Source organism: Mustela nivalis (assembly GCF_964662115.1).
Source record: "Mustela nivalis genome assembly, chromosome: 12".
NCBI classification, from domain to species: Eukaryota; Metazoa; Chordata; class Mammalia; order Carnivora; family Mustelidae; genus Mustela; species Mustela nivalis.
In genome coordinates, this window is record NC_139031.1 from 4,315,400 (window position 1) to 4,342,460 (window position 27,061).

The window sequence follows — 27,061 nt, forward strand, 5'->3', positions numbered from 1 at the left end:
GGGACCCCCCACCGTCCCCCCCGGTTGCTGTCTTCCTCCTCCTCTTACGAGGACGGAGGAAGCACACGTTAGAACAGACGGGAGGCACGCTCTGCCTCCTAGCCGTGCTCGTGGGCATGCGCTGAATCCCTTTCAGCCATAGTTTCCCACCTGGAAATCAGGGATCACAGTCCTTCTGACTTAGCGTGTTGTTGAGATCAGGTCACGTGCAGCTGCACTTAGCCAAGTCCCACCACACGCAGTGCTCCTGCTTCCACATGTCGATGAAGGCAGACACACAGGCCCAGAACACCGGGCAGGAACGTGGCTGGAGAAACCAGGAGAAACTGAAACAGTCCAGTGATCCCAAGAACCAAGTGGTCTGAGACTCTCCCGTTGGGAGACCAAGGGTCTGGGGTCACTGACGATTCCTCAAGAACAAGCAGGGACTGCCTACAGCATGGAAAACTCACATTTCCCCCACTATTCTCTGAGTGGAGAACTGACATTATTATTCTCATACCCGATTCTAAACTTAAATAACAAAACTAAATGTTTCTTAAGGCAAATTTTCAGAGAATAAAACCTACTTCGTGACTTAGAACAAATACCATAAGCACCAGTTTAGAAAGTAATGTCAGTATCACACGAAAAATGGAGAACACTGAATGTCTCAGTTCAGCCAAGTACCTTTCAAGCCAGCGATCTACTCAGCAAACGTCGGAGCAGTTACTAGAAGCCGCTGGCAAGGATTCTGAACTCCCAGGAAGGGCTGCTGGGAATCCGTAAGAGACTCCGGCCCCACCCTGACCCCAAAACCCATCCCACGGCACTTCCTGGACTCCCGGACGGGATGCAGCGGTCACTGAAGACAGGAAGTCCTCTTCAATCTGGGAAATTTCCTTCCGCAAGCTTGGCACCAGTTGCCAGTTGGGCACAGAGCGGACACCCGAAAGACCAGCACAGCACAACAGGAAATCTTTATAAAGAGTCTAACTGCTTTTATTACAAGGGTGCAAGGCAGCATTTCACCCAACACAACCAAGAGCAAACCAGCGTCTTCTATAAAACAGTTCCAGAAAGTTCAAACAGGAAAATGGGAGGTACATTATCAGTAATGATTCTCATACGACAGTGTTTAAGGTTGAAACTTCATGTCACTCCAACAAAGTGTAATCATTTTCTAGCAAACATGGCCAAAAAAAGTCTGCTGTTGGATTTTGTTTGCCTACACACGTATCAGAACATGCCCACGATGAAAAACGTGTTCTCACGGCACTCCGTGACACCAGCATCTACCCGCGCTCAGATTCAGCCAGTTGTACCAAATACCAGAAAATACAAAATGATAGGAAATATAAACATCAATTTGTATTTCAAGTTTATAACATTTTATTTACAAAAATAGGCTGGGAGGAAAAGGATTTGCAGCCCCATATTCTTTCCTGGGGGGACTATTTTGCGTCATCTTCTGGGTTTTTTTTCCTAGCGATTTTTCAAGTCGCAGGTGAATTCCTCCAGACTTGGATTCGCCCACTAGAAGCTGGGGAGGCACGGAGGCGAGGGGCGGGCTGGGGAGGGGCGGCGGGGGAAGGGCCGTCGGACAGCGGGCACACGGGTGACGTGCACTGGACTGGCTCATGCACTCGGCGATGCAAGCACGCTTCTCGACATCGACACCAAACGCCACTATTTACAGGAGCTGCGGTCTCGTCCGAGCCCCGACGGCACCTGCTCACCAGCACGACGTGACCGGGGGACCGTGGCAAGGCGGCCGCTAGGACATGACTCCGAAGACGGGGTTGTGGCGGCAGATGCTAGGGCCGTACTCCTCGTAGTCCTTCTTGGTGTGGCAGACCTGGAAGAACTCGGGCTGCGGGGCGGCGGTTCGAGGGGATCTCGAGACCCTTCCGAAAGGAGGTCGGAGTCCTACCCCAGGACACCGGCCGGAGAGTCCTGCCCCAACACCCCACCCCTCAGCCAGGCCCCTGCGGGAAGCTCCGCGCCCCTCCAAGGCCCGAGCTACAGACTGAGACCTTATTTCATTTCTTTAAAATGGACTCGGCCCCCTTTACACCAGCTACACGCTCCCCGGAATTAGCATTTCACTAGCTACTGGCAAATTTGAGGAGAAAAAGGAGTTGTCACGTGAAATGGTTACAGGAATTAATGACTAAAGCAAGGCGTCTGGGTGGCGTCTGGACTTCGCCTGCCGTATCGCCTGTAACCTGACCGGCAGGGCTCGCTGCGCAAGGGAAACACCGGAGACGGATGTCAGCTCTCCGGGACCGAGTGCCAGGCACAGTGCGGGCGCGCTCCACCCACCCGGGACCGGAGGGATGTGCTCCGGCCCCACAGAGGGCACAGGCAGGAGACACGGAACGGCCTGGGGAGGACTTACCGTTGAGGCGAGCATGGAGCCCCCGAACCACACGGCGTACCGCTGCATGTGGTGCGTTATCACCTGGACCTCCACGGGCTTGGGCTGGAAAGCAGACGGCGCACGGTCACCCGCCAGGGCCCACGATGGGTCACCGCTCAGCTCCCGGCTGACTAGACACCCGCTCCGAGAGCTGGCAGTGGAGTGTCCTCCCACCACTGGCACGAGGCCCGTCCCCTGTGTCCGAGTCCCTCCGTGGGGATCAGCCGCATGTGGCCTCCAGGAGGAAGCGTCTGAGCCGCCCCCCACCCCGGCGCAGTGGTGCTGAGGAGGCCCCTGGTCAAGGAGGCCCGGCGCTCACGAGGCTAAAGGCCTTTTAAACAGTAAACAATCCAAGCAATTAACCCAACTCGTATTTTTTTACAACACAAATTAGCTGTTTTAGCACCACAGAGCTAGATCAAGTGTCCCAAACCACTGTGAGAAGTGACCCTTCACCAAGAGTACGATCCACTGGGCTGAAGCGTGCGTGTTTGCTCCCATTTTCCCCACGCCAGAGCCCGGTCCCGCCTGGAAGCTCAGGGAACACACCAGCGCATCCGGAACATGACCTCAGAAGGGGCACCCACAGAAACTCGCTGCTACAGCTAGTTATTTTAGTTTAATGAGAACGTTTGCAAAGAACGTGGAAGACCCTCACTGCAAACGGACTCCTCTCCCTGGAAGCTGGTCGTCACACAACAGGCCTCATCTCTTGTAAGACAGAGAAACTGCCGGCAGCCATGGGTCAGCGTGGGCACCAAGGGGCTGTGGCCAGCCCAGGGGCCGTCAGCCTGAGCTACACTCTTGGAAGGAGTTCAGGCAGCGCATCCCCAAATGTAGTCTCACCGAGCAGCTGAGAAACCAACCAGTTCCTCTTTCAGGCCCCGGCCACTGGTCCACAGGAGGGGGACGCCGTGGGTGGGAGCAGGACCGGCTGTGCACAGGGAGGGGGGACCGGCTGTGCATGGGGGGTGGGAACCGGCCGTGCATGGGGGGTGGGGACTGGCCGTGCATGGAGAGGGACCAGCGGTGCATGGGGGAGACCAGCTGTGCTTGTGGGGGGGGAGCATCCCGGGAGGGAAGGGGAGCGGCGGCGGGAAGGACCGGAAGCGGCCAGGCTGACGCGCCCGTCCCACCCGCCCCTACCTTGATCCGGCCTCCGCTGAGCTCCTCGCTGAGTCTCAGCCGCGCGTCCACCACGCGTTTCAGGTCTCGCTGCAGTCGACGTCCGAAATCCCTGAACATCGTGGAGCCTCCTGAAAGAACGACATTCTACAAGACACAAAGCAGAGGGGTTTGCTTTGATGAAATCACCCACCCGCCCTGGCCTGGGCACCCGCCCCACTGCTCCCGTGACGACACATTCCACCGCGTGGGCAGACGCGTCGAGGCGAAGTCCATGCTATCAAAATTCTGCCTCCCGGGAGTTCTCCTCAGCGATAACCGAGCGGGCACAGAAATTCTGCCCTACGTGTTCCTCTGACAATGGGACAGCTCCGCAGGGTCCAGGAGCCCAAACACACTCTGAACCAACAAACTGACTTGCTAGAATGACCCAAGGCCAAAGCAACAGGAGGTCTGCAGCTGTTTTGCCTTAATAATCACGGTGGGGGGGGGGGTCCTTTCAATTAATACTTGAACCTTTTTCAAAGGGTGAGGCCAGGGAGGAAGCATGGCTTTGGGGGTTCCGGGGAGAGCCACCGCGCTGCCCACGGGCCTCCACCACGCACGTCCTGCTCAGCGGCCAAGAGAAGGGGGAGGAGGGAGATTTACTAAATCTCTTATCGGATTCCGAGGAGGCAGATGTCATTCTTTCAGGCTACAGGACATTAATTAGGACAATGAAAGCAAAAGTAGGTACATCCTGACAATTTTTTTTTTACAGAAAACATTACCTGAGAAAACTGTAGACAAGGAAAATAAAGTACCCACCCCAGAGCCAGGAAGCCCTACTTCAAGGCCCTGTAGCGACACGACACGTGCGGGGCCGGCCCCTGCTCTTCCCAACCCCGGGAGTGGCGGAGCAGGACCCCTCCGGTAAGCCCCCTACAGCCAACCCTCCCCACACGGCACAGAAGGGGAAGTGCACCTCCCTGTCCCTGCTCACCCAGGGCACCGGCGACCTGACAGGATATTACAATACCCCTTTCCAGGCGGCCAGCACGGAGCAACAACCGACTGTTCTTTCTTGTTAACTCCCAGAATAGGCGCCCCAGCACCCACGCAGACTTGGGGCGAGGCAGGCGAGCTCAGAGCCGGGAGGCAAAGGAGCAGGGGCCGGGCGAGGCCGCTGGTGACCCTGCCTCCTACCTGGGACCCACGCCAGTTCCACCCCTGAGTGTCTGCCCGGAGAAATGCCACCCTCATGACCTACCAGCAGACTGCCCGTCCACCACGCACTCTCCGTGGCTGGCTGAAGAGAAACGCCAGAGGTGGAGGCTTTCGCCGGACCTTAGCTGGGGACGGGCCAGGACAGCACCTGGCTGCAAGCGGCCACCAAACTGAACCGACATTTTCTATCACCTTCAGAAGTCTCGTGTACAACCCACTTCTAAGAGAGGATCTGTGGGCGCCCTGGTGGCCCAGTGGGTGGAGCATCCGACTCCTGATTTCAGCTCAGGTTATGATCTCAGAGTCGTGAGATCAAGCCCCACACCAGGCTCCACGCTCAGCCATGAGTCTGCTTGAGATTTTCTCTCCCCTCCCCCTCTGCCACTGTCCACTGTCTCCCTCAGCCACTTGCGCATGTGCTCTCTCTCTCTCTCTCAAATAAATAGGTCAATCTTTAAAAAGAGAGAGAGAGGCCGCCTGGGTGGCTCAGTGGGTTAAGTCCCTGCCTTAGGCTCAGGTAGATCGAGGCCTGCATCAGGCTCTCTGCTCAGCGGGGAGCCTGCTTCCTCCTCTCTCTCTCTCTCTCTCTCTCTCTGCCTCTCCGCCTACTTGTGACCTTTCTCTGTCGAATAAATAAATAAAATCTTAAAGAGAGAGAGAGAATCTGAACTTGGCCTTCAAGGCCAGGATGGGGAGGATTCTGATTTACGGCGAGAACCCAGAGCCCTGACCTATGCCACAGGGCTGCCCTCGCCCCCCGCCTTCCACTCTCCTACTGAAAGGAAGCAGCACTGCGCACCGCAGACCCCTGAGCAGGGAAGCCCCCCTCGGAGGGCATCCAGGAATGACCACAGCAGATAGAGCATCCCTGAAGTCTCTCCACCAGCAGACCTCACACTCGGCCAGTCCTCACCGGCGTACTTGATTGGGCGCAGGCCTGACTGCTCTCGGAACAGTGTGGGCTCAGTCCCCGGGAAGCCCAGCCAGCGGCCACTTCCATTTCCTGGGGGCAAACTTCTACTGACAGCCGCCCCCAACACAGAGACCATCAGACACCCGTCGTCTGTCTGTCCCTGACAAACTGCGAACCCAGATCTTTCAAGCCGCATCCTATCCCCGGATCAACGTCGTGAATAATCACTCCCGCGCTCGGTCTCCTTGGGGAGAACTCTCTGGGGAACAAGAGGAGAGGGTCCGGTTCCCGTCGGAGTCAAGGGGGCAACACACGGAACTGGGGGTCACCCTGGGAGCTGACACGCGAGCAGGACACCACCAAGAGGCGAGAGCTGCAGGACCGAGTGCCAGACGGACCAGATGAAGTCAAACCCACCTCCGCCCAGAGAGGTGCTGTCACCTGCGGACACAAACTGTGCATCTGTTTGCTGGTAAGAATCACAACTTAAAGGCATTCTTGATGTGTTGGTCATCATACCCTTGAACAAGCCCCACTGGCAACTGGTCCTGTTTTCTAAATGCTGGTCAGACCAGCCAACTACCTTCTGGAAGGAAAGAATCCAGCAGGAGCCGGGGGGCTGGCGGGGAGAAAGACAGCACCCGGCTGCCATCTCACATCCCTAAGTGTGCTTTTATTTTCAGTTTTTTGCTGCTGTTTTTCACTCACTTTGATTTCTCAAACCCCACCACAGACAACTCCTCTGAAACCTTTACAGGCTAAGATGACCATGACCCTGCTCCGTGGCCTGAACTCAAAGCAGCCACCTGTCGGGCAGCGCCCCGTGGGTTCCTGAGGAAGCCCCCGGATGGCCCCTCACAGGGTGGGGCAGAGGGCCACAGTGGTCATCTCTCAAAGTCACAGCAAGACTGAGTCATCCCCCCCTGAAATGACTGTCCACAGACGTGGAGCTGCTTTTAGCTGGATACCCAAAACCATGAACCAAGAGTCGTCCACTGCTGCATCCGCAAACCGCGTGCGGTTATTCTGAAGGACGCGGTGAAGGCATCAGTGTCACTACTACAGCAACACAGGCCATCGGAGAGCTACCTGCGCACTTTGCCTCTCGGTACCCACCCGAAGGACCATGAATCTAGGCTCCCCGCCCTCAGCATGGCTCCAGACAGAGCAGTGAGAAGTTCACTGCCTCTTGCAGAGATAAGTGGAGAAGTGACCTTCACAGAGAGTGAAGGTCAAAAGCAGCAGCTTGTCCTAGGTCTCAGTGTCAGGAAAAGCCGGGCCTCTCAGGCAAACTCACTGGTTTCGATCACATCTCGGAGGCCCTGTGACTCCCATCACAGATTACGCCATCCCTCTCTCCTCTGGCGCCCGGTCCTTCCTGAATGGCTGGATAGAACCGCGCTGTGCTCCGCTGTCCTCGTCTTGCCGGAGTCACTCTGCTACCCCTGTTCTCCCTCGCCCAGACCGCTCTTACATGGGACGTATTTTCCCGACTGCCTCAAACTCTGCACACTTAAGGATGGGCAGGTAGACAGGGGCAAGTTTCTAGGGGCAGACAAATAGGAAAGCTGAAACACATTAGAACTGGCTTCTGGGGCGCCTGGGTGGCTCAGTGGGTTGAGGCCTCTGCCTTTGGCTCAGGTCATGATCCCGGGGTCCTGGGGTCAAGCCCCACATCGGGCTCTCTGCTCAGCGGGGAGCCTGCTTCCCTCTCTCTCTCTCTCTGCCTGCCTCTCTGCCTACTTGTGATCTGTCAAATAAGTAAAATCTTTAAAAAAAAAAAAAAAAAAAAAAAGAACTGGCTTCTGACAAAATAGGGCAAAAGGCTGAACGAGACTGGAGTTTATGCAAGAATGCTTCGTCTTCATTCTGAATTCCTTCTTTCTGTCCTTCCTTCCCTGCACAACAAACCTCCACAGCCTGGAGTCGGCCTGATTGCAAGACAACCTCCTAGTCCCCTCCACGCTGTTGTCACTGGTGCCAACAGAAAAACCTCTGGAGCCCCTAAGAGCAAAGACTGTCTGGATGCTGCAAGTTCACTCACAGGCTGGAGGAATATGTCCAAATTCCAGGAATCTAGAGATTCCCAAAGGGGCCTAGAGATCTCAAAAAAGTTAGAAAATATAAAATGAAAAATGAAACTTTAAAACACAACTTTCTATCACTGTGAAGATTTACATTTTAAAATGTTAGTATTTGGAATCTCCTAAAAGCATTTTAGAGCTGCTCATTTCAGATTTTTCTCTAAAAAGAAACTGCTTGTTTCCTGCAGAAGAAATTGCTCTGTGCCTGAATCTTGATTCTCTTGAGAGGTTCCCAGGAAGGTCAGTGCAAGGGTCCTTGAACTGGTAATTACTGGGCATGGGAAGGAGAGTCCCTGCACAGGTGGCAGGACTCGACCCAAGTGCCTGTTTACCACCATTAATGAGAGCTACGTACATGCACCCACTCCACTGGCCCCTGAGAAAGAAAGGAGGCATCTGGGGAGCAGGTACATCTCAGGAGAATCCATTAGGCAAGGTCATACCCAATGACAGGTAAGAGACAAATAACCCTCTTTTCCACTGCTTTGCTTTTTACCCAGAACTATTTTGTCCTCATTGTGAAATGAGTGTGAGCTTTAAACCACAGGCTGGAGCTCCATCCACACTGTTACTACACTCTGTCGAGGTCGGCACAGTTAATATGGTCAAAGACAATGAACTCGGACACAATGCAACACAGGGAAACCTGACGAAAACACCAGCATGAATCCTGGCAAGATTCAAGATGGCCCTACCCACCAAGAAGATTCTGGAGAGATCAGAAAGCTTAGAAAACAATGTCATAAGCTTAGATCGTACTCAGCAAATGATAGGAACATGGAATAGGACAGATAGAACAGCAGAACTGAAAAGACTAAATTAGACGTGGTCTGAATCCAGGTTGTAATGAGATTTACTTACACAGAATACACTGTGAGCAAATGTACAAACTTCACTGTGTGAGTAGAGATGAAGAACTGACCATGGCAGTGAATAAGTCAATTAAGATGCTCAGAGGGACAAGTGGTGAGATAAAACATCAATGGGTCCTCCTTGTGGACAAGATGGCCCTCACTGAGCACAGCAAGTGGACAAGATGGCCCTCACTGACCACGGCAAGTGGACGAGATGGCTCTGACCATGGCAAGTGGACAAGATGCCTCTCATGACAACAGCTAGTGGACAACATGGCTCTCACTGACCATGGCAAGTGGACGAGATGGTTCTGACCAAGGCAAGTGGAAAAGATGGCTCTCATGACCCCGGCAAGTGGGCAAAATGGCTCTCACTGACCGCGGCAAGTAAACGAGATGACTCTCACAGATCATGGCCTGTGGACAAGATGGCTCTTACTGTCCGTTGTGAGGAGACAAAATGGCTCTTACGGACCATGGTAAATGGGCAGGATGGCTCTCATTGACCAGATCAAGCAAGCATCACTTTTCAAGAACCTACTGGCTGCACTGATTTCACTCTAAATCCTTTCCCGTTTCTGCCCTAGAACAGATCATCTGTGTCTGGCAGATTATAAGGCTTCTTCTATTCATTTTGTTGTGGCAGAAATGGATCAAATATAAAACAGTACTTGGTGAAACACAGCTGTGTTGACATTCAGTCCCTGGAGGGATGCCAGAACTTAATAGTGACCCCGTCTTCTTGACTAAGACATACACAGGGATCTTGTGCATGGGGCTCTTAATAATCTTAAATTACTCACATCAAACTTGGCACTTAAAGATATTGTAAGAAATAGAAAATACCAACAGAAAAATTTCAAATAGGCCCGTTTACCCAACAGAACTCATAGCTGGATTTCAGAGACAGAGAATTTGCAACATAAGCCAACATCATAAAATATTTAAAAAATTGAGTAGATTACATCTAAAATGGCCATTTATTTTTCAAGTAAATTTCTATTTACATTTCAAACGAGATAAACACTGTAACCTAGTTTTTTAAAAATCACCACTAATGGCTCTTTTAATACATTTAATCCTACTTTTTTGGAAAACGCAAATATTAACAAGTTGATGTAATGGATTTTTTTAAACTTTTTATTTGAAAAGAAAGAAGTTACCATTTGGAAATAAGTAATTTCAAGGTAGCAAAAGCGGTACCCCCCTTTATTCAGACTTAGCTGCTGTGAACACCTAACCACACCTGCTCCATGGTTCACACTTTCTACGCTCACACACACACACACACACACCCTTCTTTAATCATCTGAGAGTAAATCATATGCGTCAAGGTCCTTCATTCGTAAACACTTCAGTGTGTCTAACTAAGAACAGGGACATTCTCTTATGTTGTCACAGCACAACTGTCAACTCCGTGAACTTACATGAACACAAAACTTTCATCCAACCCGTCACCCCTGCTCCAGTTTTGTCACTTGACCTAGTAATCGTCTTTACGGCATTTTTATCCCTCCAGCCCAGGGTCTGGTCTGGGTTATTACAATTATTTGTCATATCTCTGTCATGGATTTTTTTTTTTAGATTTATTTATTTGACAGGCAGATCACAAGTAGGCAGAGAGGCAGGCGGGGGTGGGTGGGAAGCAGGCTCCCTGCTGAGCAGAGCCTGATGTGGGGCTCGATCCCAGGACACTGAGATCATGGCCTGAGCCCTAAGCAGAGGCTTCACCCACTGAACCACCCAGGTACCTGTAATGGATTTTTTAATTAAGAAATAATTTAGCCAGGTACGCACATGAACGTTCACCGTGAACTTCAGAGCACTGCAAGAATCTCGGGTCGCCTTCAGAGAACTAACACGTAAAATCCATTCGAGCAATAAAAGTGCCACGGTATATATGCAGCCAAATGACGTTAGACATAGTGGCCAAGTACTTCAATAGGGGAGGGAACACAAATGAAGCTAGAGGAACAGATGCCATGGGAGGAGGGTGTGGGCACCCACTACCAACCTTCATACACACGGTGTGACTCAACATGGGTCAGATGTCAATGCAAAGCTAAAACTAGAGAATCTCTAGAAGAAAATTGTTTTAATCTTCATGAATTTGATGTTGGCAAAAAAATTTCTTTGATGGCACACTAAAAAAGTATTAACCATAAAAGATGAAAATGGGTAAACTCGACTTCATAAAATGAAAAACTTCTGTTCCTCGGAAGAGACCACTAAGAGGGGTGCCCGGCGGCTCAGGGAGTGGAGCGCGGGACTCCTGATCTCGGGCCAAGAGAGCCAGCCCACGCTCGGTAGAGACTGCTTAAGAACAAACAAACAAACAAACAAAATATACCACTAAGAAAATGAAAAGACGAGCCACAGACTAGGAAAAAATATTTGGAATATACATATCTAACAAAGGACTTGTGCCCAGAATAAAGAAAACAACCCTTACACCTCAGTAAAACAAACCAATGAAAAAACAGGCAGAAAGTTTTAGACACTTCACAAGAGAAGGTGCACAGATGACCAACAAGCACACGGACAGACGGCGGACGGGGCCTGTGACGCGGGCCGCACCAATTAAACCCATCACACAGCAAGTTCAGGTTACGCGAGGAACAGACGGCACAACCGCTCTGGGGAGAGTCTGCGGGTCTCTGTCAAGTTAAGCACACGCACACACAACCATGGCACCCTGGCTATTTGCCCAAGGGGAACTACACACGTATCCACACAGACTTGCACCGAGATGTTCACAGCAGGTTTTTGTCGTAGCCAAAACCTAGAAACAAGCCGAATTCTGTATGGGTGGGGGAAGCCCCCTGGGGGGTCGCATCCAGCAGTGCTGACTGGCACAGACAGGGACGGCCCGTGCTAGCCTGCCGCTCCGAAGCACAAGCTGAGGAGAGGGGACAGAGGACGCCGTGTATGACCCCACGTGCGTGCAGGCCCAGAAGGTCAGGTCTGACGAGTAGCGACAGAGAGAGGTCCGCGCCCTCCAGCAGCTGAGCTGAGGGACAGGGACGTCGTCCAGCAGAGAACGGGGACCGTGTGCGGGCGATGGTCACGTTCTCTGCCTGCACTGTGGCAGCAGTTCCGCGGCCGTGTAGACTCGTCCAATCTCCTTCAACTGTCCTTAAAGTGGGTTTGTTTTATTGCAAGTAAATTCCACCCCCAGCGGAAATTTGTGACCAGGGCGACGCAACAGAAGGCTGGGATGAACGAGGACCCGCCAAAGGGGCAGGCTCTGCTCGGAGCGGCGCGGCGGGAGGAAGCCCGAGGGACCCGCACTCTGGGGGTCGGGGTCTTCCCTGCCTTGCCGCGCTCTGCCCGTGCGAGGAAGCGAGCACACGGCCAGATCCACGAGCATTCAGCGCTGGGCTCCTCCCAGGTGCCGCTGCTGCGCACGACGGAGGAGCAGGCCTGCGGCCCGGGCCCTCCCTGAGAGGGAGCTCCAGTCCTCACCCCCATTTCAAGCCTCGCTCAGAGCAGAGAAATGCTGAAGTGACCCGGTAATCTCGTCAGACTTAGAGAGGACCAACCCTGACCTCCACCCGCTCGCCCACAGGAACTGTTCACTCTGCTCTTCAGCCCCTGAACTCGGGCCATCTTCCCGGACCCCCACTCTGATGGCACCCGCCCCCCCCAAGCAAGCAGCTTCCTTCACACGGACACACGATGCAGCAGCCCCAGGGGAAGGTCTGCAGGGCCCAGCCACAGCCTAGGCTTCTGAGCACGACAGCTGGCAGGGACACATCCACGAGGGGTCACAGACTGTAAACCCAGGCGAACAACGTGGCCAAGAGGCAGCTGCTGGGCTCCTGTCGGCAAATGCTCCCATCAGAACTGGCCGCCTCAGACAGCATCACTGAGGACATGCCGCCGTGAGTGTCAGATGAGGTCCGGGGAAGAAAGAGAGCTTGACCCCAGCTACAAAATACCAAAACCCTAATTGTAAGAAAAGAGTTGGATACTAAAACAGACACAGGACAGAGCATTAGATCCCATTAAAAATCCGGTTTTTGAAGAATGCGGATTACTCAAGAAAATGTTCACAATCGTAATGCCAAGTGAACACACAGGATGCAAAACAGACGCGCAGCAGACGGAGCCACCACTCCTGTCTCAAAACCATGACAAAGAACGGTGGTCACAGTGATGATACGCAACGATCACAGAGGAGCAACCTCGGTTTTATAAAAGATTTTGGGATTTCTCAAATTTTCTAAATGCATTTCAAGTTGGAGATAATCATCTTTGCTCACCTACAGAGTCGATGTTTTCTAGACTAAAGCTGCACCTTACGACGCGGAGCCCTGACTTGCTGAATGGCCGTGAGTGCTAACGGCGCGGTGCTCCGCTCACTCTGCAAGGCTGTTCCACCTGCTTCCTCGGGCCTCCGGGCTGGCTGGAATTCTCACTGGCCTCGGCAACCACCGCTAACGCCTCACCTGGCTGCACAAATGTTTGTTTCGTGGTGGCCAACAGAAGTCTCCGTTACAGAGCCCCTCACAAACAGAAAGGTCCTTTCTCTACACCAGGAAAGATGAGGGCGGCACATGCCGCTGTCGACACCACCCGCAGCCTGTTGGCCACCCGAAGCCCAAGTCAGAAAGACTTGAAATAAAGTATGTCACAGCCAGTACGTTCATTCAGCGGACACCTAACACGGCACGAGAAATGGCAACAACTCCCATTCCTGGAACTCCTGGACGCCAAGCAGATTCTGGGCGAGAGACTCTGCTTACTTTTAATCGCCTTTGACAGACATACACTGCCCCCTGCCCACCGTGCTGTGTAACTTTAACGCGCTTCCCGGGTTCCCTGTGGTGCAAAGTGCTTGTGGGGGAGTGTCCCCCCCAGGCCAGGCTGACAGCCCCATCAGAAAGTCCTGGGACCCCTCTCCCCCCACACTGCAGTCCTGAAAGGCTGTCCCTTTTTAGGGACAAGAGCTTCTCGCCTCTCAGGCAGGCCCCAGAGACAGCAAACCCAGCCAAGCCTGAACAAGCCGATCTCTGAAAGGTGGGCCGCAGGACGCACAGCCCCGGGCCGCACAGAAAATGCAGGTGAACCTCCAGGGCCGACGGTAAACAGCTGCCCGATTTGGGGGATGAAACGACTAATGACAAACGTCTCACAAGAATGTCTGCACACCCCCTTTCCCTCGTGACCCCTCTTCTTCCTGCAGCTGCTGTGATCGGTCCCCGCCCAACTCCCCCAGGCCGCTCGAGCCCCTCCTCCCAACAGCCACTTCTCCGCCCTCACCCCACGGGGCCTCTCTGCATCACCGGTCAGGGCGGAGGACAGCTGTCTTCCCTTGGCCTCCGGAGTTTTCTTTCTTCTTTCTTCCACTGCCCCCCTTAGCTTCTGTGATGGCTGACGTTATGCACTACCTGGCCTGGCCTGGCCGTCACACCCAGGGATCTGATCAACGTTAACCTAGACGTCACTGTGAGGGCATCTGGCAGATGTGGTTAAGTACCGAGGACCCTCAGGGCTGTGAGTGAAGAGAAGGCCTGGCTGAAGAGAAAACCTGAGGCTCCCATGTAGAAGGAATCCTGCCCTGAGGCTGCAGTGCCCACCCCGCCTGGGATTCTAACCTGCCGGCCTGCCCGCAACCTTCTGGGCTGGCCAGACTGCAAGCAGGCCAATTCTTTAAAAACATGGAGAGGGAGAGCAAGATCAGATAGGCGCGTAGAGAGGAAGGAAGACAGAAGATAAAGATACAGAGATACGGAGAAGACAGGTAGATACAGAGACACAGAATTAGCAGGGGAAGAGCCTATTGAGTCTTCTTCAGGAGACCCTGACTGATGGCCTCCGTGGCCTCCTTTCTCTGCACAACCCTTACAATCGGACCTTCCTGTGCGCTCGACCCGAAGCCTTATCATCTCGTCACCTGTATACTCTCCCTCGGTGACAGTCACATCGATGACCCTAGAAAGTCTCAGGTATTCCTGACCCTCCAGCCCGTGTATGCAACTGAGCATCCCCAAAGCTGGGACTCCCCTGACTCCTGAGCGGGCTCTCCTTCCCCGGCAGTCCCGGTCCTAGTCAATGACATCCCCACCTCCCCGACGTGCAAGTAAGACCCGGACCTCTTCCCCGCTTCATCAAAATGCCACCAGACACCGCAGAGCCTGTCTCTCATCTCGCTCTGCGTCTCCCGCCACCTCCGCAGCCCGGGCACCTCCCACCCGGCCTGCAGCCTTCCCGGTCCCAATGACCTCCTCCGGTGCTGTGCTTCTCAAACTTAAATTGGATTGTGTCACCTCCCTGCACAGAACCCTCAGCGTCCTTGGGAGGAAAACTAATTTCATGTCTCCAGGCGGACAGACCACACCACCCCCGAGCCCCGTTTAGTACCCGGCAGCTCACACCGCCCCTGCCGTGGGCCCGTGCACACCCCAGGCTCCACGCCCGCGACTCCCATTCACCCGTGTCAGGTCTGGAGACACTGAGTGCCTTCCAGACCTACACATGCCGTCCTGCACCCCAGCCCTGCCCTTTCCGCGAACCAACAAACCTTCCCCTCCTGGTGCTGCACGCCCTGCTCTGACCGGAAGTCCCCAGCCTTCAGGACACAGAGTGGGTCTCAGTAGTCCCATGTGACAGCCATGAGCCATATGTGGCCACTTATGTTTCAAATTAAGGTCAACAAAATTCTAAACGCTATTCCTTGGCTACACTATTCACACCCCAATGGCTCTGCGGCCACACCTGCCTCGTGGCAGCCGTATTAAACCACACACAGACTGTGTCCGCCATGACAGAAAAGTGCATCAAGAATGAAAAACGCTCTCCCTCCCAGCCCTGTCGGAGCGAGCGTCCCCTCCGTGCCCCCCCACCTCACTGCCCATCTGTGACCTGGGGCCCTGCAGTGACGCCTGGCCTCCTGCAGGTGCTCCGTGCACGTCTGCTCGGCGTTGTCAACACAGAGGACGCGCCACTGACGCCTTCACCGCTCAGGTTACAACGAGCTTCTGAAAGCCCTCGTCTCGGCAAGTCAACGTCCTGTGCTGGGCCTCCCCTGGCAGACATCTCTGCTTCTCCCAACTGACCCGAGAACCGTGTAGTGCCAGACACATCAGCAGGATGTGCCACGGAGAGTTACAGGAGATCCAGGCATAAAGTCAGGCTGAACCAGCACAGTTCTGGAACCTTCTCTGCCCACTGCCCTGCCCCAAATAGAGCAGCTTCCCTCCCATCTGTTCACATGTCAGACCTGAATCAGGATTTCATCTGAATAAAACGCTTATTTAGAAAAGGGGTGGAGGGGCGCCTGGGTGGCTCAATGGGTAAGCCTTCTGCCATCAGCTCAGGTCACGATCTCAGGGTCCTGGGATCGAGCCCCGCATCGGGCTCTCTGCTCAGTGGGGAACCTGCCTCCTCCTCTCTCTCTGCCTGCCTCTCTGCCTAGTTGTGATCTCTCTGTCAAGTAAAAAAATAAAATCTTAAAAAAAAAAAATCACTACTCACCTTTAAAAAAAAAGGGGTTGAAAAAATATCTTAACATGTGTATTTTTCTCTCTTAAATACTAAAGATATTTTAACTTACTCAATATTAAAAATAAAAATAATAAATATAATTCATTTACTCTGCAACATGCTTCTCTGATTTAAAAGGCGATTCTGGGGCACCTGGGTGGCTCAGTGGGTTAAGCCTCTGCCTTTGGCTCAGGTCATGATCTCAGGGTCCTGGGATCGAGCCCGCATCGGGCTCTCTGCTCAGCGGGGACTCTGCTTCCCCCTCTCTCTCTGTCTGCCTCTCTGCTTACTTGTGATCTGTCAAATAAATAAATAAAATCTTTTAAAAAATAAATAAAAGACATTACCATAATTAAAATACGTACACCCAATTCAAGCCATTTGTTACAGAAAAATCATTCCTTGAACTATATCAAGATGTGTTCACATCTGCTGACAAACATAATGAATAAGACTTTTTAACAACTCCCAACCCACTGTGTGCTAAAGCACGTTTAACAGTATTTTATTTCTGGCCCTGCCCTCCGTCCCAGACTTGCTGCTGATGACCCTCAGTGCCATCTTGGAATCCACCCCAAACAGACCTCTGAGACGCCTGTCCCACTCCCCCACCGCCACCTGTGAAACTCTGTCCTCCCGCTCACCGTAGCCCCCCCACCCGGCCAAGCCCTCAGGACTCTGCTCAACCACCCCCTTCTGCAGCCTTTCAGGACCCCCTCCACGAAGCGCAGTCTGCCCCTTCTCTCAATGACCGTGATTTGCACAACTCGCTTTCATGACACTCAGCTTGTGGTGGCTCCACCAGAATTACTGATTATCTGTAGCTTTCGTAGAAGCTCTTGAAGACGAGAACCACCTCTCACACACACATCGTCTAATTTAGCAGCAAGAGAGGGCTGCAGTTAGTGGGGCACTGATGTGACCAAGGGAACTCAGGAGCAGAAGACACCTAGCTACATCACAGAGCAATGCAAGCTTGGTCTTGCCCTCAAGTAGAGCATAAAGTTACTAAACACTGACTAATCCCGGAGCAGACTAGTTGCTGACAGGGTAACACGGTTCTCCATTCAGCTGCGCGTTAGAATCCCCCCGGGGAAGCTTTTAATGTCCACATGCCCAGGCCCAGCCTAGCTCCATCAGAATCTCCAGGGTGAGACCAGGGCTCTGCCAGAGGTGTGGCTATTTTTAAGCCCCCAGGGCCAAAAATTTCCCATTTCCGGAAGCACCTGCTCCTTGTAACAACTTGGCCTTCTGGGGAAATCACTGGCCTAACCAAAACCGGGGTCTCACTCGAGTCCCCCCACCCAGGCCCCACTTCCACAATGTAGCAGCTGAACAGAGGAGGAGGCATGTAAACACCTATCCCTCTATCTACACACCAGAAAGAAATAAAAATTAGATGGGAACTACTTTCATCTAAAAAATTATGGGGCGCCTGATGTGGAGCGTGCGACTCTTGATCTCGGGGTTTTGAGCTCAAGCCCCACACTGGGTGTGCAGGTTACTTAAGAATAAATACCTTTTTTAAAAGATAAATAAATAAAAATAAAAATGAAAAGCTGTTCTGCTTCTATAAAGATTCTAAGTGCTTGTCCGCCCACCATCCCTGCTTACCTGTCCACAGGCCTGACCAGGGGTTACTCAAGGGCCGGGAGCGCCTCGGGTATTTTCAGCAGAGCCTCGATAGCTCACAAAGGGGGCACGGGGTGCGGTCCCCTCTGTGTCTCTGTCTCCCCACAGCGCACAGAGCCTGGCCCCACAACAAAGCAGAAAAGCCCCATCAACTGCCCCATTAACCCAACTGAAGGTCTAGCCGCCTGCAAGGCTGCCATCGCCACACAGAGGCCACCCCAGGAACACCGGCGGTGACGCGACGGAGCCAAGACCACCTTGGCACCGACAACTGCGGCCCAGCCAGCACCTTCCCCACCGCCGGGAGAGACGACGGCCCTCGGGATGAGGTGGTCAGGGACAGGCCTTCCCTCGTTGCAAAATCATCTTCCTTCCGCATGTGTCGTGTGTCGACGGACGTGGGACGAGACCCTGAACCCAGCCGCCTGGCTCCGCAGCTACGTGACCTCCCCCGCACTTCGCTCCTCCGATCTGCAAACAGGACCGGTTTCCTCAACAGAAGGGTGTGAGGCCTGAAGGACCACGTCCCTGCCCACGACAGGCCTCCGCGGACACAGCAGGGCCACCGGGAGCCAGCAGCCCCCTCACGACAGCACTGTGCGGGACGCGTTTCATCTGTTCTTGACACAAATCAGCACCCAGTCAATGAGCTGTCGCCATTTACGAAGCGATCTGTTAAAGTCTGTGAATAACGTGATTTGTTCAAGAGAAATCTGTTCAGAGATGAAGACACTTAAGGTTGTTTCTGAACAAGGTCAGGGGCATCCGGATAGCAATTAACCACAAAAAGGAAATCTGAAATTTCCTATCATTTAAAAAATTACATTTAGAAGCTCAACCACTTCCTCCAACTTCCTGAGCACAGGACTGACAGAAATCTGAGACTTTAAAAATGTGTTGGGATGGGGTACCTGAGGGGTTCAGTTGGTTAAACGCCGCCTCTTTGTTCTGGCTCAGATCATGATCTCAGGGTCATGGGAGCCAGCCCCGAGTCGGGCTCCACGCTCAGCAGAGCTGGCTTCAGATTCCTTCTCTCCTTCTGCCCCTCCCCCCACTCACTCTCTCTGAATAAATCAATTAATTAAACCTTTAAAAATAAATAACATTGGGAAATGCAAGTAATTGGGTTAAAGCCCTTGCATTAGGGCTTTAGTCCCATCCTCAGTCCTAACCCACCCCCACCTCCCCGTCCCAGCACCCAACCCTCTACACCAGCTCTGCACTGACCTCTCCCAGCCTGTGGCCCAGGGAGCAGTGTGCACAGCCACCAGCACCGAGGGAAGGTCTCTCCACCTGTCTCACCCGCCTTCACCCCACACCCATCAGGAGGAGGACTCTGAGGCCAAATGACCCGCTGGTACCTCTTCACTCTCACTGCAGGAGCATCACCGGTGTGACCTGCCTGGGGCTGTGGCTGAACCGGGCCCACCCTTCCAATCAGGTGATGACCACAGGGAGACAAACTGTCAGCCCCGCCTGTGCACTTATCGCTTCTGTGGTGGCTACGGAGTCACCTGGGAGCGTCTAGAAAGCGGACAGAATTGGAGGCTGGACCTCCCGAGTGGTGAGGGGGCAGAGAACCCGATCGCAGCGGCTGCTGCAGGAGACTTTCTCCTCCCCAGCCCCCAGAACTCATCTTCCCTCCCCCGCGTCACAAGCCATATCCTCTCCCAGCTGCAATCCTTCTGATGACTGTGCTCCGAGCACACTGCTGTTAGCAACTCAGACTCTGCGCTGGAAATGGCGTCCCAGTGCGATTACTGGCCGGACAGGAAGGAGCAGGCCCCCCCACAAGGGGAGAGACAGGAGGCCCACTCCTCCAGCGAACCCGGGGCAGAACACGGTGGAAGGAAAGACACTCTCCTCTTGGAAGCAGCAGAGACTGTCCTCCCCACCCAGCCTTACCAGCTCCCGTCACCAGGGCTAAGGAACCCGTCCCGTGACGAGAGACGTGAAGCAGGACCAAAGACAGCCTGACGGGCAGCGGCTCCACGTGGCCCAGCACCCCTAGCTTGGCCTCCTCTACCCATCTCTGGGCTCGGTCCACACAGCCTCCAAGACCATCTCTTCTAGAAATGAATCCTAGAAATCCACTGAGCGTGAACTAGTGTCACCAGAAAGACCCCCCGCCCCGGAGCAATCTGCGCCGCTGGTGGGAGCTGTGCACACCTGCTCTCACCCTCGGGGACCAGGAGACACAGCCCGCGGCTAGTGAGGGTTAGGAAGGGGGAAGGGCACGTGCGACTCTTTCACTCAGTAAGAAGTGAGGAAACCCCCCCTCACTCCCCCCCCCCGTCGGTCATCAGTTTCGCTCTTGCACATTTTACTTGAGAAGATACGCAACAAATAAAAATAGAATTTTAAGGGCGCCTGGGTGGTTCAGTGGGTAAAGCCGCTGCCTTCGGCTCAGGTCATGGTCTCAGGGTCCTGGGATCGAGTCCCGCATCGGGCTCTCTGCTCATCGGGGAGCCTGCTTCCTCCTCTCTCTCTCTCTCTGCCTGCCTCTCTGCCTACTTGTGATCTCTGTCTGTCAAATAAATAAATAAATAATATAAAAAAAATAGAATTTTAATTTGTTTCCACCCATAAGAAGTTATCTACATATGAATTTTTTCCAATAATAAAAATAACATTTGTTAACTATGGAATCTCCCATACTTTTAAAACACAAACAGTAGAAAGTAAAACCTGTCCATTCCCCACCCGGAGGACACCGCACATTCAAGTCCTCTTCTACGCCCACGCGAGCTCTATTTCTACATGAAACGCCGTGACAGTGTGTGGAAGTGGTATGACTTGCTTTCTCACATCTTTTCATTTGAACTCACGTGGATTTACCTCACTCTCCTTAAACTAACTGCATAGTATCCCGCTGCACAGATGCTACAGGACTCAGCAGCTGTCCTCCCTGAGCCCGATTCTCTCCCTGCCACACGCGCCACCTGCGTCCAGGGGAGGCAGGCCGGAGCCACGGGCCATGGCTGACAGTGTGACGTGCTCAGGCAGAAGCCACTTTACCGTGAACGCCAGCAGACCTCTACCTTCTGCTTTCGACATGGGGCTGTCAGCAGTATTTCCTTTATCCTACAGTGACATGGCTAGCTTTTCCTCATTTCAAGGTCCAAAATACCTCGCAATCAAAGAATTCTGGAGAAAATGTTATATGACCATTTTCTCTTTGACTGTTTCATCTCAGGCTCTAACTTCTTCTGGCTACACCACATTTGGCACCAAACCCCAGACATGTATGAAACAAGACCAGTGGATCTCATGGAAAGCAAAAGGGGAAGTATCTTCTTTCAACCAATAAACATGGTTGAGGTCCAACTTAAAATATAGCTTGCCAGATAAGAACAGAAAATCCTAGCGTATTTAAATTCAGTATTTCCAGCTAACTGAGTCATTATTTCCATATTTAAGTCACCCCCAGTCTAAGAAAAATATTTTACCATCACACCAGCCTTTAACAAAGCCTATCGAACAAGAGTGGAACGGGAATGTCTGTGAATTCTTTAATGCTGAAACGAAATCGAAGCACCTAATCATACCTTATATAGCGGACGGCGCACATCGATGGGGCAGTTCTGGATTACTTCGTCAACGACATCGGAGATGGATTCCATAAAGTCTGGGTTGGCAAACTATATTTTACAGAAATATAAAAGAAACATTATACATTTCTCTCAATACAACAAAAAAAACCCCTTTTTAAAAAGTAGCTTTGACAGATACGGGATTTACCGTACATTTCAAAACTTCACACTCATATCGGTGTAATTTGCCAAATGAACCCCACATGACTTGGGCAGCGACGAAGACATATGTCCCCTCAAGAGAGGAGAGGGCTGGGTCTAGTGAAGGAAAACTAGCAAACTGATCAATGAGACCAGTCCTGTGTTAGGAATATGCGATGTATCGTGCTGATAAGAGACTATGATACCTAACCAGAAACACCAGGAGAACATAACAAGCATAACACTTACAAATATTCACGTCATGAAAGAAATTAGGCAAGACATAACCAGAAACACCCCAAGGACAATGAAAGATCATGGTAGCGGGCTAGAAGACGGGTGGAAGGCTGCGCGATCTGATGATGGTGGTTTGTGTTTTTTAAGCAGTCTCCACGCCCAGCACATCCATGACCCTGAGCTCAGAACTCACCACCCTGAGCTCAAGACCTGAGCTGAGATCAAGAGTCGGACGCTTTACGGACTGAGCCCCCTGTGCCCCAAACTGAAGACGGGGTCTTTAAAATGACAAAACCGAGACGGTGTTGATCAAGCTACCGAGTGACCAATCTTCTACTTCATTCTCTGAGTTAAATACACTAAAGTATAAATAATTCAATTACATCGTAAGCAGATTTTAAAAATCAAGAGAAGCTTTAATGTACACTAGTCTCAAGGAAGAAGAAGGTAACATCCAATTCTCTGAGCTGTTCACCAGACCCTGCCCGTTTCACGTCTGTTTTAGGTATCAGTAAAGGCCTGCGTGAATGAGCTCGATGCTGTTAGAGGACAGTAACTCGGACATCGGCGCCACTTCCTGGACGAAAGGGGCATAGACGCATCCAGGATAGGCCGCAGTTTGTCACCTAGTGAGTATAAACGGAATTGGGCAGAAATATATACCAAAATACAAATGAAATGCCTTTTATTGAAACCTTAAAATTTTGCCTCACAATTACTCCTCCTGCAAAAGTAGTAATTCTTTGTGACTAATAGTTAAAATGGTGACATCTGTAATTCTTAGACTACGTAACTGATGGAAAGGCTAGTCCTCCTCCAACCGAAGCTTCAACTGCTCTGCAGAACAACGTCCTGGGTTAAACCCTGGGAGCAGGAAGGATGGCCTCCAAAGACGGAGAGACCCTGTGTTACCCCACTTTTAAAAAGAAGGAGCTTTCATTTGGTCCCTGAGGCAAACTAGCTTTCCTAGCAGTGTGAGACTGACCTTAATCCCCTGACCTTCCCCTGCTCTCCCCAGCCACCCCGTGATCAGTCATTAACCATCTAACCAGCGGGTGTGCGCTGAGACACACTGAACAGCCACCCTGACAGACGGCAGGGGCCCGGCACCGGGCAGGGCCGCCGGGGACTCCAGTCCTCCCGCACTGCTCTCCAGGCACACTAGGTGGCAGCGTCGCTCCACGGACGCCTCACTCTGGCACAGTCCAAAGCAGACCTCTTACCTCGGGGTGAAAGAAAATCTCGGGCCCCAGGAATCTTTCGTAGCCCACATCAATGACAAACTTCCTCTGGTTGATGGCGTTGATACCCGTGTACTGCTTGATCCACTTCCGGGGATCCACGTCGTATTTGGCAAATTCCTTGACTATGTCGGGGCAAATATAACAGTATTTCTCCTGCAGACGCGAACACAAAGACGGCACCAGGCATTAACTAGGCAGAGTCTGTTCCCTCCAACACAAGTACCCAGTGACCCCCCGCACGAAACACGCCAGAACTCCAGTGTGGACGTGCCGTCGGGCCTCCTGCTCTCCGCCCTCACAGCAGACAGCACTGTGCTTGGATTCTGGATACGGCAGCCAGCTTTCTCTGCAGCTCAGCTGTAAATCTCAGCCTTACTCTCTCAGATTTTGTTGCCCTATTACCTGAAACAATGTCCAAATGTGTCTACTAAGTGTCCTGTCTTGGGGTGCCTGGGTGGCTCAATCGGTTAAGTGTCTGCCTTCAGCTCAGGTCATAATCCCGGGGTCCTGGGATCCAGCCCCACGTCAGGCTCCCTGTTTAGTGGGGGGCCTGCTTCTTCCTCTCCCTTGATCTCTCTCGCTCTCTCTCAAATAAATAAAGATCTTTAAGTGTCCTGTCTCATCTTCCCTTACTTCTCTGAGGTCCCCAGACAGCACTGACCCAGGCACTGGACCAGCAGACCCTCACGCCTACCATGATCAATAATTCAGCTGTGAGCCTGCTGTGCAGTGTGACACGGCATGGTCACGGGCTCTGTGACAAGTACGCACTGAGGGCCTAAGCACATGGGCTGTGCAAAGGAACAAACACAGAGACCCCTGCCCACTGGAACATACGCTCTGGCTGAGAGCTGGACAGTAACCGATGGCCATAACACACAAGTAAACGATAGTGTGCTTCGAGGAGGGAGATGCTGTGAACAAACAGAAAAGGCAGTGTAGACGGGAGCACTGAGGGCCCCAGCTGCTGCCGCCAGGACGCTCTTCGCCCTGGCGTCAGCAGCCAACCTGAGATGTGCCCGGCATTCCCTCAGCATCTGGTAGCGTGTGACAGACAATCTGTGGGTGGCCCCTCTGTCCCCACAGCTGACCTCAGCTAGCCGGCAGGTGGCACTGGGGTACCAGCTCCCGAAAGTAAGCTTCCCGTGGGCGAAGGCCCGGTGGGCTCTGTCGGTCTGGCACTGTCGGGTGCACAGGGGGTGTACCCAGTCCCGAAGGACCTCTGCAGGTGTTTTCCTAATACCGAGTTCTACGTTTTTTAGGATCCCCAAAACCTATTCTAATAGCATCCTTAACACACTCTCACAAATTAACAAGACCGACAAGCCACGGTTGTTACCACCACGTGTGCCCTGACACTAGAGGGGGTGAGTGGGGCCACGCGACTTGAAAGCTCCCAGGCCGGACAGGGGCGGTAAGCAGTCAGAGGCCTGGTCAGCTCCCTGCAGCCTCCCTCATACCGGAAACGCCTCCACAGACCTGGCTGGAGGGCAGCGCTGTGAGTCTTACACTCTGGACTCCTGCCGCACTGATGCTGTGTGCCTGCTCGTGGCCACGGGGGACGGCCACAGGGCCACCACGACACTGGGGTGCCTCTCAACCACTCTTTCCAGAACCTCCTCCTTCACAGAAAGCAGAGAGGAGACAACCAACAGCAGGCTACGCCACACAACGGGGCCCGCACAGCTCATCCGGGGGGCACGGAGGACTCGGGGCGTTCACCGCCGAGCAGGACGTGGTCACAGCCCGAATGGCAGGCCCCAGCTGCCGGGTGACAACCGGTCCCCAGACAGACTGTGAGCAAAGTGGACCCCACTGCAAGGACCAGGACAGCACACTCAGAAACCTTCACTACAAATGGAACTCTCATACTCGCCAGAAAGAACCCTGAGTGTCAGGGACAAGTAGTTCAATCCTGAATCACATTAGTAACAGATGCGGGGTGACGAGGGAACATGGATCAAATATCCAAAGTTCTTTCATTGAAGAAAGGCAAGGAAAAAAGGAAAATCTTGGGAAATATTGTAATCTAAAAGAAAGTCTTAGACTACTTCCGTAAACTCTGCCCCCGGGTTCACCCAGGGCAAACTATTCTAGCCCTGGGAGTACCCAACCCCTGACACGCCCGTCCCCGGGACGCTGGGGCAGCTGGCCATCCTCCCAGCAGGAGCCCTGGCCTCCACCAGTGCACTCTGTCCCGACAACGCCAGTTTTTACCAAGAGCGGCACACAAAATGTGAGTCCTCTCTGATGACGCTCCTTCGATCAGCCCACTACTGGGTGCTCAGATGGGAGCAGGGGCTTAGGCTCACCTCCCCTTAGCCAGCCCATGTTCCATGAAACAGGAGATGCTCGTGGTCACATGTCGCACGTCACAATCACACTCCTCTCCAAAAACAGACAAAACCCTTCCCTCTTCAACTATATGACAGTTATCCTTGCACTACTAAAAATCTTCTTGCCTTTTGGCTAAAAAAATAATCTGCCCTGATTTTGAAACCTAAAAAGTGAAATCCCTTCAGAAAGGGTCTGTCAGCTGCTACACACAGAGTAATACAAAGCTGAAACTGATGGGCCAGGTCCCGTGGACAGTTTAAGGACCAGTGAGCCATTTTTCTTCTAATCCTACTGATTTACACGGTCAAACCTCCTGCGACTTCTCCCGCACGGTACCCAGAGCCTAGGAGATGCAGGAGGATGTTGTTTCATGGTCTGAGACCCCAGAACAGCGTCATTCTCAGCCGTCGTTCCCAGGGCACAGAAGCTCAGCCGAGCACCAGCCGTCGGTCTGAGGACTGGCCCGCTGCTCGGGACGCCCAGCTCTGCTGTGCTGGTGCTTGCGCCTCTTTGCAGAAAGGAAGCACAGAGGCAGATGCGGAAGGCACATTCAGTTAATTGAAGGTTCCATCTAATTAGGCTCCAATTAAATGATGCTGTACTACGTGCGCCTGTGCTCAGTACCAGTGATCAAGCTGTTTGCGCTTACAGCGGAGCCTCCACAGCATTTGCGCTCGGAGAAGGCGAAGCTTCCAGGCTTTCAGTCCCTTAGCTCAGGTGGTCAACGAACAAGACCCACAGTCTCCCCACATTCTCTGGAGGGGAGAGGAAGGAGGGAGGGAGCAGGGGTGACGGCGGCAAGGGGAAGTGTCCAAACACCGTTTCTCCCCCCCAAACCGGCCCATTCCCCGGCCCATTCCCCGTCTGTTTTTACCTTAATGGCTTTTGCGGTCTCCAGTGACTGCTCAGGAGGGATTCCCACCTCCCTCTCCCTTAGCAGCTGCTGAATGAAATACGTAATGTCTCTACCTGCAATCGGGATGTGTTTGATGCAGCTTCCGATGACGTAACCCTCTGCCTGGGGAGGAAGAGGAGGCAGAACGGCTGGAGTGAGTGACCCCAGCGGGCAGCTCCCGGACGCTGTGTGTCCTGCCCCCTCGGAGCCCAGCATGTCCTGCACCCCCAGTCCAGGCAAAGCTCAGGACAGGAGGCCTCTGAAAATGACTGCGTGCACAAGCCCATTAATAGAACCTGAGACTCTCTGCAAACAACCAAAATGATTACATCAAAAAGTGAAGAGAAAAACCAGTGCATTTCCAAAAAGTTGTGCCACCTGTGAGAACAGGAACAAGGGAAAAGCTTTTACCTATAAAGTGGGAAACCAGCTATGAACCTACTGACATTTAGGAGTCAACAATCTGGCTAAGTACACGGGGATTAGACTCAGACAACCTGGATGCAAATCCTGGCTCCGAGACAGTCCGCTGAGTGACCACGCACAAGCCTGTCAACGCATGTCAGCCCCAAAACCTTCCTCCACAATATGGGCAAACAAAGCCCACACGCAGTTTACAACAGAGACTTGGTGAAACACAGTAAGTCAAGCACATAGCACTGTTTTGGGGCACGTACTTGGTACTTGATAAACGGTCCCATTTATGGTACCAAGAGCTGCACGTGTTAGGACGAATTCTGGTCAGTTAACCCTGTGCAGCTGGAGAGCAGTGCTGGTCAGGAGCGGGGCCGCTCTGGCAAGGCAGGCTGTGTGCCTGGTCGGCCAAGCACGTCTGTGGGGCCCGGACAGGGAGCAAGCCAGGAGTTCACATGCCGGCCGCACCCAGGCGGCCCCAGCCCCTCACCAGCTGT

General features: G+C 52.9%; 1 protein-coding gene across 3 annotated transcripts in view; it reads right to left on the reverse strand.

Moving 5' to 3' along the window:
- Positions 1–957: 957 nt before the first annotated feature.
- Positions 958–27,061, reverse strand: part of ACTR3B (actin related protein 3B) — a 73,806-nt gene continuing 47,702 nt past the window's right edge. For all 3 annotated transcript variants that reach the window (XM_082693406.1, XM_082693408.1, XM_082693407.1), the window contains 6 exons: positions 26,130–26,273; positions 22,898–23,071; positions 21,252–21,344; positions 3,548–3,673; positions 2,381–2,464; positions 958–1,852 (listed from right to left, as the gene is read on the reverse strand). In XM_082693406.1, coding sequence (XP_082549532.1) covers positions 1,757–1,852; positions 2,381–2,464; positions 3,548–3,673; positions 21,252–21,344; positions 22,898–23,071; positions 26,130–26,273 — 717 coding nt within the window. In that variant the 3' untranslated portion in view covers positions 958–1,756. The remainder of the gene's footprint in view (positions 1,853–2,380; positions 2,465–3,547; positions 3,674–21,251; positions 21,345–22,897; positions 23,072–26,129; positions 26,274–27,061) is intronic.